The 10813-nt window shown below is 38.7% G+C and overlaps 1 protein-coding gene across 1 annotated transcript; it reads right to left on the reverse strand.

The window, feature by feature from the left end:
• Positions 1–1399: 1399 nt before the first annotated feature.
• Positions 1400–3544, reverse strand: LOC141714394 (uncharacterized). Its single transcript, XM_074517916.1, has 2 exons — positions 3071–3544; positions 1400–3019 (listed from the first exon to the last, which is right to left on the reverse strand). Exons 1-2 carry the CDS (start codon positions 3542–3544, stop codon positions 1400–1402), a joined length of 2094 nt encoding a protein of 697 aa, XP_074374017.1.
• Between the last annotated feature and the right edge of the window lie 7269 nt (positions 3545–10813).

Raw genomic sequence — 10813 nt, forward strand, 5'->3', positions numbered from 1 at the left:
CTGACTGACCATCTGTTTGCGGATGAAATGCAGTGCTGAAACTAAGTTTAGTACCCCATGCCTTTTGAAAACCTTCCCAAAATCGGGATGTAAACCGTGGATCTCTATCTGAAACAATGCTGACCGGAACTCCATGTAATCTCATAATCTCATCTTTATAAATTTCAGCCAATTTATCCACCGAATCAGTTGCTCGAATTGCCAAAAAGTGGGCAGATTTTGTAAGTCGATCAACAACCACCCAAATAGCATCATGCTTCTTCAGTGTTCTAGGTAGATCCATGAGGAAGTCCATGCATATATGGTCCCACTTCCACTCAGGTATTTCCAATGAACGTAATTCACCACCTGGCCTTTGATGTTCAATCTTAACAAGTTGACAAGTCATACACTTTGATACATAATCAGCAATATCCTTCTTCATACCACTCCACCAAAACTGATCCTTCATGTCCCTATACATTTAGTGCTTCCGGGATGTACAGAAAATGGTGAGTTATGTGCTTCCGCTAAAAGCTCCTCCCAGATAGCTGATTTTGGAACACACAATCGACCCATAAGCCATACAACGCCGTGATCATCCATGCTAAAGTCTGAATGCTTACCATCTTGAATATTTTTAACAATCTCTTGAATCTCTAAGTCTTCCTTGTGTGCCTAAATCCTAGAAATTAATGTCGGTTCCATTTGCAAATTAACCAACATACCATCCATACCATGAACACTAAGAGCCAACTCCATTCTTTGTACTTCTCCTTTCAATTCATTAGGCAGTGCAAACAAAAATGAAATCTGGCCAGTGTTCTTACGACTAAGTGCATCTGCCTTGATATTAGCCTTACCAGGCTTGTACTGGATTCGCACATCATAGTCTTTAATCAACTGAAGTCATCTACGCCGCCTCATGTTTAGCTCTCTCTGAGTGAAGATATATTTAAGGCTTTGGTGGTCAGTCCAAATATCACAAGAAACCCCATACAAATAATGTCTCCATATTTTTAACGCAAAAACTACCGCTGCCAATTCCAAATCGTGAGTCGGATAGTTCTCCTCATGTGTTTTTAGTTGTCTAGACGCATATGCAATCACCTTACCATGCTGCATCAAAACTACTCCTAATCCTTTTCTCGAAGCATCGCTATAAATGACGAACCCGTCAGAGCCTGATGGTAATGTCAAAACTGGATTTGTAGTTAACCTCTTCTTCAATTCCCGAAAGCTACTCTCACATTCATCTGTCCAGACAAATCGATTATTATTCCTCATCAACCGTGTCAAAGGCATAGAAATAGTCGAAAAAACCCTCCATAAACCTTCGATAATACCCAGCTAAACCCAGAAAACTCCTAACCTCAGTCACGGTAGTAAGTCTCGACCATTCTGCCACTGCTACTATTTTTTACGGGTCCACCTGAATCCCATCCGCGGAAACAACATGCCCCAAGAATGAAACTTGTTCCAGCCAAAACTCACATTTAGAAAATTTAGCAAATAATTGATGGTTTCTCAAAATTTCCAAAACTACTCGTAAGTGTTCCTCATGCTCTTCTTTCGACCTCGAGTATACAAGAATATCATCTATGAATACAATAACAAACTTGTCCAATAAGTCTTTGAAGACCCTATTCATCAAATCCATAAAGACCGATGGAGCATTAGTTAACCCGAAGGGCATGACCAGAAACTCATAGTGTCCGTACCATGTTCGAAAAGCTATCTTTGGCACATTTCCATCTCTCACCCGTAACTGATGGTAACCGGATCGCAAATCAATTTTTGAGAAGAATTTTTCCCCTTGCAGTTGATCAAACAAGTCATCAATACGTGGTAATGGGTATCGATTACGTACAGTGATCTTATTCAACTCTCTATAGTCAATGCACATCCTCATCGAACCGTCCTTCTTCACAAATAGAACTGGAGCACCCCATGGAGATACACTTAGACGAATAACACCCTTATCAAGTAATTCTTGCAATTGCTCTGTCAACTCTTTTAATTCAGCTGGAGCCATTCGGTAAGGAGCCTTGGAGATCGGCTCGGAACCTGGTACAAGTTCTATTAAAAACTCAACCTCCCTTTGTGGAGGTAATCTTGAAAGATCATCTGGAAACACATCACTAAATTCCCTACCCACCGGAACATCCTTTAGTTGCGGTTCTACCATATCCATATCAACTACATATGCAAGGTAACCATAACAACCCTTTTTCATTGATCTCACAGCCTTCATGATAGATATTATTTTATATAAAGCACTTGGTTTGGAACCATGATATTCGACCACCAACCCATCATCTAAATTTAACTTCACAACTCTACTCTCACAATCGATAACTGCCCTATGTTTCTCCAACCAATCCATACCTAAAATCACATCAAAGTCTCGCATAGGCAAAGGTAACAAAGTAGCTGGTAATATGTGATCCCCAACTTTGACCGGACAATTGGGAGACTGAACATGCACATCAATACTCAAGCCTACAGCAGTACTAATACAAATGAATGGAACTAATTCATATGATTGTACACCAATGTGTCTAATAAAACTAGAAGAAACAACTGAATGGGTAGCACCAGTATCAAATAACACTCTAGCATCTTTATTGCCAATAAATAAAGTACCAGAAATAGTACCCAGGATATTCGATGCATTCCTAGCTGTGGTGGCATAAACACGACCGGTATCTCTCTGACCCTGATTGCCTCCCTGCTGATTTTGTGATTGGCCCAAATTAACATTCAATTGAGTTTGTTGCTGCTCCCTGTGCTGTATAGTACAATCTCTAGCAAAGTACCCAGTCCTCCCACACACATAGCAAGCTCCGGTCTCTCTAAAACATGGTCTCCCTATATGGTTACCCCCACAAGTTTTGCATCGGTCCCTTATCTGTCGATTTCCCTGAAAGTTTCCTCTATTATTATTATTGATCCCTGGCCTCCTTCCATTACCAATATTCTGATAACCCCTTTGAAAACCTTGCCTTCCACTATTATTTCTGGAATAAGAGGACCCACTCTGTCGAGACAAATGAGGCCCTTCTTGCTAAACACCCTGAAACTGATTTACTCGAAAACTTTGTTGGTTGCGGTTGAAACTTTGTGGCTCATCTCTAGTCCTCTTTTTATTGGGATCCTCCTTCCCATCAAGGACTGATAACTCCTGATATTTAGCTACACTAATAGTCTGCTCCATGCTCGCAAATCTAGTAGAAATTATGTTATGCCTGTATTCCACCCTAAGGCCCCACTTGAACTTATTAGCCTTATCTTCCTCTGACTTAATCTCTGAAGCTACAAAGCTAGCCAACCTATTAAACCTGGAGATATACTCTGCCACTGTCTCAGTCTCACCCTGCTTCACTGTTTGATACTCACGCACATATCTCTCCCTATCAGCAACTGGAAAGTACATCTGATGAAACAGCTCCTCAAACTCATTCCAAGTCACAACATCCATATAGTGCTCTGGTTTAGTGGCAGTCACAGTAGTCCACCATCTATCAGCATCATCCTCCAACTTATATGCAGCAAACCTCGCCATATTATTTTCAGAACAACCAATAAATCAGAAATTTTTTTGAAGGTGACCTAACCAATTTTCAGCTGCTTCGGGTCCTCCTAGCCCATTAAAACTCTTAGGCTTTTGCTTATTAAATCTCTCCAATATAGGAATGTAAGTAGCCTGATTTTGAGGATACTCATATGCATCATTATCGGGAACCACTATCATATTCTCCTCAACTCTCTGCTGATTATTGGTATTATTCTGCACTGCATTATTGAGCTGCTCGGTACTCTGCCCCTGGCCCTGACCGGCAATATTGGGATGAATAATTTGCTCAAGAGAGCTAACCACTGCCTGAGTCACAACATTAGCTAACACATTCGGATCAATGCCTAACTGATTCTGAGATTGTGTCACTGGTTGCTCAAGTGCTTGTTGCTCATCTTCCCCCTGTTCAGTTTGAGGCACAATTTCTGGTTGTTCCCTCCTAGTTTGAGTATCACGAGAAGAGCTTCCTCTACCCCGAGTTGATGAACTAGATCCTCTCCCTCTACGCCCGGGGACAGAGCGGTTAGCCTCACCAGAAGTCTGTTCACCAGAACGTCGAGTGGATCATCGAGTAGACATCCTATAATCACCAATTAATTCAGTTCCACAATTACCAAAATATAGATGCAATGTTATGCCAATAAGTAAAACTTAATCTACAAATCCTACATCTACCCATTTCTCACAGGTCGAGCCTAAAGCAAGTCTACAGCTCATAAAACCTTAGCTCTGATGCCAACTTTAACATCCCAATATCAAAAGTTTTCTCAGAATAATAGATAAATTCAAGTTTACTTAAATATAGTTCTCCAAAATAAATCTCACCAAAATGATACCAATCCAAAACTCCAACTTACAAATCATGAAACAAAATATACTTCAATTGTTCATCTCCAAATTAAAACCACACTTAAAAAGTATGAATAACATTATAATAAAATGCAAAAAAATAAATAAATGAGCTCCTCTAGATCCGCACTCGCGCTCATCCCATAAAGTAGCCCACCTAGTTAAGATTACCTGCCGGGAAAATAAGGAAACAAAACCGGCAGTGAGCGAAAAGCTCATCTACGGATAACCACAATGTCAAGGTTTACAAAAGTTATACATGATGATATATATTAAAATAAACTGATCATCAAATAAAAAGTGCTAACAAAATATGAATGTGATAAAATGTCATGAATACCAAAATCACAAAATAAATATACATGATTTCCCATCAAAATATCCATGCTATACACATACTCTTACATTTATAAATAATATTCAAACTAAATTTAGTGAAGTTCCAAACTTACTAACTTGGGAGACAATCTTACACTTACAGGATGTCCTACATTTTCGGTTATCCAGAATATGTAGTCGTCAAATCTTACAGGGGCTTGCATAGCACAAAGCAAATGCTACCCAAAATCTTACAGAGGCTTGCATAGCATAAAGCACATGCTACCCAAAATGGCCAAACACACACATACAGACTAGTCATGACTATACGTGTCCCACTACTCCGGCGACACGCCTATACAATTTAAATACACCGTATAGGAGGTGCCAAGCACGAGATTATCCACTAGTGACGGATATATTATAATATCTCCCAAATCATATCATACCTCCGTACAACCAAAATATATTTCTCAACCATCACCAACCAAAATATCTTACAAAATAGAATATCGGTGCTTAAATCAAACATGACCAGTTCTGAAGAATATTAATTTACTCTATGAAGATGATCTTATTTGGAAAAGAACAAAACACGAAAAACGTAGAAAATTCTGAGAGGTTTCCAGAATGGAAAGCCTCATTAAACTTGACCAAGTAACGAATTCAGAGGATAGATATTTGCGGACTACTGAACAGAATCAACCCCTGAATATTTTAGTAGTTAACTATTTACGACATCGAAACTACATAATTTAGCAGCGAAATATGAAAATAAAATGTAGAACTCGAAAATACCTTTCAGGAATAATATTACCCATAAAATTTGCATAAAATCTCAATTTACTATGAATTTAGGAAGTTAGGACGTACAAGCAGAATTTAACCCACCAGATTATAGAAAAGACAGATTTTAAGATTCTTACAAGCATAATTTCAGAAAACTCAAAGAACGAAAAATAAAGATAATCAAATTAGCTTTCCGACAAGTCTAGAATCACAACAGTCTAATAAACAGAGAATTTATTACGAATTTCACAAGAATTCAGATTATTAGAACTGAGACACAAGAATCCGATAAAATACAATAAGATTGATAGTATAACGAAGATATCCGTACCTTAGAATTCAGAAAATATGATGGATACTCAAGAAATTCAGATGTCCCCAACCATACTAAACCCTAGTTTAAGAATAAGAAGTATCAAAACCTATAAAATTTATATCCTAAACGAAATTCGATTGCATATACGTAATTTAATCTTTACCTTAGCTTCAAATAGATTATCTTGCTCCTCCCTCTCCTTCTCCTTCTCTCTCTACCTTCCTTCACTCTACCTTCCTCCTCCCTGACCAAAATAATAACCTAAGTCTTCCGAACCCTATTTTTTTATATTCCAATGCCTCTTTCTTTTTCTTTTCTTTTTTTTATTTAAAAACTACTTTCGAATTAATAAGACATATATATAATATACCATTTAATATTTGAATATTAAATAATATAAATATATGTCGGGGTCTTACAATTATAATCATGGATGAGGCATGTCCATATTTTGTGAAAGCTGTTCCTAGGGATGCACATGGGCTAGGTTGGGCCGATTTGACTTTTTAAACAACCCAACTCATGCAGTACAAGTTACAAAAATATTAACGCATTAATCTAAAAAAAACTAACCCTACTAATCGTATGACGGGTTGGGTTGGTTAGGGTTGGATTGATCGGCTTGTTATGAACATAAGTCTAGCAATAATAATTAACTATTCGACAATCCTCCATTAACTTTTCGATTACAGGTTTATATTGGTGGTTACCAACTTAAGAACCCATTATTTTAATTTAGTCTCTCAAGCTATAGTTATTTAATATGAACCATCTTTTTCTATTCAAGAAAAGACATTTAAAAAGCAGTTGCAGTAGGCATATACCCTGTGATATACCCAGAGATCAATGGATGGAAGAAAAACCAAGCATAAGGTTTAGAGAGGGAGGGATAAAACATTGTCTGTTGTTCAAGTTATTACTTATAATTGCTCAGGCCCTCAGACTTTTGGTACTGAAAGCTAGCTCACTAGCTTAACCAACACCACTAAACTAATGAGGCTCAAAGTAGTTGAACCGGGTTAGGTTGATTTAAGGTTTTTAATAGTTAAAATCTGACCCAACCCATTATAAACGGTCCAAACAAAATTCAACCCAATTGACCCACGGTTTTGAATAGTTTAGTTTAATTGGCCTAATTTAGGGTTAGGTTTAGTCGGGTCTAACGGGTTTAACAACCCATAAGCAGCCCTAGTTATTCCCATGCAGATTGATAAGGGTAAAAAGAAAATGAGGAAGCTAGAAGTTGTTCAAATTTTGGTCGGCGACATGGTTTGTGAAATTGAATCACTTGGCGACTCAACTCTATATGGCAGCAAACTTGATAATTTTCCGGTTGGGCCTAAGTCAATGTCTCCAAGGACGGGAGGCGCTGATGGAACTTAAGTTAAAATGAAATTTGATGTATGGACGACTAGGCGTCTACGCATGGTCATCAGATTTTGGTGACGAAAAAGGGAAATTGTGAAGGTTAATCTGATTATGGTCTCGAGAAGGTTGACTACATAGACGTTGAGCAATTGGATAAGACTCACGAATTTAGAAAATTCAGGATTGAAAATCTGACCTCTTGATACTAGACAGTCTGAAAGGCCAAACTACGCGTAGGCTAAGATGGGCTAAAGCCCGTGTAACTATTTTAGATTTCAAAATTTTACCATTATAATGGACTGAAATTGTAAACTGAACCCAGGTGAATAAATCCACCAACCTCCTATTATTGAACATTTTTAATTGTTTAAGGCTATTGTTTAAGGTTTCAAAAATCAGTACTTTATTTAAAAACAACAGTAGTTACAGATTAATTAGTTAATTATTTAATTTTTTGCGTGAGAGAAAACTATTTAAGTTTAAAATGAGTTTTAATCAATTTTGAATTGTTCATGTTTTGGGTGATGGCCCTAAATACCCACCACAGAAAACAGATGGCTCAAAATGCGTAAATTCGGAACTGATGGCCCAAAATACCCACCTGACACGCATGTGGTACATGCGTATCCAGAGATACGCATTTTTAGAATGCGCATCACGAGATACGCATGTCTCACATGCGCATCTTCCTTTTATTTTAGTAACCAAATATTGAAAAAAGTAAAAAAAAAAAAAAAAGATACGCATTTGTGTAATGTGTAACTTTTGTTAATTTTTTTTAAAAAAATAAGTCCAGACACGCATAGCTGAAATGCGTATCCCTGGATGCGCATTTGATAAATGCGTGTCTTTTATAAAATTGAATACTCCTTTTCAAAATATGTACCTCATCGTATTTAGGGTCATACAATTCGGATCTGGATATTTTAGGTCTTTGATGCTGAAATGTGGGTATTTTGGGTATTTTTTCTCATGTTTTTGTGAATCTTGTGTATTATTTTTTTGTAAATTAAGTACTAGCTATTTAAAGTTGTGAGAAACAACAATAGTGCACACAGGAGTATAATAATATTTGTATGTATAAAAAGTTATAATTAAATGATAAATCACCAAAATTGTATATAAATAAATATACATTTCATTTATAGTTCCAAGTTTTGGATGAAACATGATTTAAAATAATAATTCGAATTAAAATTAAAATTAGTAGGCCAACACAAATGATTTACAATTAACTTAATAATGTGTGCTTCACATACATTTTTAATGTCTTTGATTAAAATATAATCCATGAGTCCCACCGGAAAGTTTACGTTGGAGGACAATGAATCGACACGAATTTTAAAACTCTCGTAAAACATGGGTTCCTAAATATTTTAAATATATTTTTTTTAAAATAAAAATATAATATTTAAACTTTTATATTGATAAGGATAAATAAATCCTGATTGTATAATTAAATATTGCAAGGTGTGGGCTGTTAGGCCCAATAAGAAGATGTATGACATTCAGACCAAGAAGGTCAACACATTGATCAGGCCTGATGGACCAGAACAGGTCTGATGGAACAAAGAAGGCCCAAAAGCCCTGATTATTTATTAATTTCGTAATTAATAAATAAAGGAGGAAAACAGCTATTAAGATAAGTCCCAGTGGGGATATAAATCCTTGTAGATTGGCCTCAAGGGGACCTAAAAGGATAAGGAATCAGTTTCCTACTATCTAGGACTCCAAAGTCCATTCTAATTATGAGACTTGCCCACCAAGTCTCCTATACCAATTCCAATTCAAGGACTCTCAACATCTATATAAGGGGTCTCGCCCCACAAATCAGAACTACGTTTTTTGACTTAATCCTTGGCAATCAGCAAGGTACGTAGGCATCTTGTTAAGGCAGATTGAGTCACGAAACACAAGAGCAGTCAAATCGAGCTTCGCAGCTCATGTTCCTTAATATTAAATACAACAATTATATATATTATTTTTTTATCCATAACATTTGGCGCCGTCTGTGGGAAGGTATACAACAACCATGGCGAGAACACGGAGAACAACTAGCGCTCTGGAGGAGGGAACACCATCAGGGACAACTCAGGTGATTTCGTCAACCGTGGAGATTCCTCCCCACTCAACTTATGCATCTACTCAAGCGGAAACCCAGATAGGGGCAACTCAACCTCAGCCACAAGGGACGACTCCCCCGACTATTCAAGGTACGAATCCTCAAGTTCAACAAGTACATATACCTGTGAATTCTCGACCCGTCGGGTATGAGTATTCGACTGTTGTTACTACTAACCCCCCTTATGGGATGCCCCTTTACCCCGAGGTTGGAGGAAGTGGATATGCTGGGCGAAGTGAAGCACGAGGGCAATCGCCCCCTTATATACGAGATTTGGCTCCTATCCCCGAGGATCGAGAATTTTCTGGTCCTTACACTGAGAGAGATTCCGAATCTTCGGATGATGAAGTGGCCCCAAGAAGGAGACGTCCTGGCAAGGAGCCGATGGCCGATGGAAGGCAACGCCCTCGAAGCACCCAAGGGGCGAATCCCCAGGAAGTGCAGGAAAGGATAAGGGCTCATGAGGCTGAGATCCAAAGGCTGAGGCGTGACTTGGAAGCTCACCAGGCCACCAGACCCCAGATACCTCCTAGGGGGAGAAATCCTCCTCCTGTCATAGACCTGGATGGTCCGGTACGAAGAAGGGCTGTCTTCCCAAGAACTGATCCAAGCAATCTCCTTCCCCTTGGAGATCCTGATGATCCAACTCCACCCTTCACAGAAGAAATAATGAATGCCCATATCTCAAGGAAATTCAAGATGCCCACTATCAAAGCCTATGATGGCACTGGAGACCCCGCTAACCATGTCATGACATTCTCTAATGCACTGCTGCTGCAACCCGTGAATGACGCTATTAAGTGTCGGGCCTTCCCTCAAACCCTGTCGGGTATGGCTCAAAGATGGTACAGTCGCTTACCCCCAAACTCTATTGGATCGTTCAGAGAGTTAAGTCAGGCTTTTATTAATCAATTCATCAGCGGGAGAGTCCATGAGAAAAGTTCAGCATCTCTTATGAGTATTGTGCAGGGAGCTAAGGAATCCTTGAGAGATTACCTGAATCGTTTCACAAAGGAGGCTTTAAAAGTCCCGGACCTTGATGATAAGGTAGCCATGATAGCACTGCAACAAGGAACTAGGGACGAGTTTTTCAAGATGTCCTTGGCCAAACATCCCCCTGAAAGCATGTTGCAGCTCCAAGAGAGGGCAGGGAAGTATATCAAGGTTGAAGAAAGTATGAGGAAGACCGTAGTAAGTAATGAGCCCACTGGAGGCAAGAAGCGGAAAACTGATCTAGAATATATTACAAAGGACAAATATCCTAGAACCAAACAAAACCCTGATTCAACCCCCAAGAAGGGAGGACTTGGGCAAAAGTTCACTGAATACGCAAAGCTGAATGCTCCTAGAAGTCAGATTTTGATGAAGATTGAGAAAGATAGAGATATTCGCTGGCCTAAGCCCTTGAAGGCTGATCCCGCCAAGCTAGATAAGAGCAAGTATTGCAGGTTTCACAAGGATGTTGGCCATGACACCGATGAGTGTAGGCAATTGA

The sequence above is a fragment of the Apium graveolens genome, chromosome 1, assembly GCF_009905375.1.
Source record: "Apium graveolens cultivar Ventura chromosome 1, ASM990537v1, whole genome shotgun sequence".
Classification (NCBI taxonomy): domain Eukaryota; kingdom Viridiplantae; phylum Streptophyta; class Magnoliopsida; order Apiales; family Apiaceae; genus Apium; species Apium graveolens.

Excerpts from the sequence above, each read along its gene's own strand:
- LOC141714394 (XM_074517916.1), bottom strand. The coding sequence starts at position 3,544 with ATGGCGAGGTTTGCTGCATATAAGTTGGAGGATGATGCTGATAGATGG. Across the intron at positions 3,020-3,070 it reads GCAACCAACAAAGTTTTCGA|AGTGGGTCCTCTTATTCCAG; the intron begins GTAAATCAGTTT and ends TTGTCTCGACAG.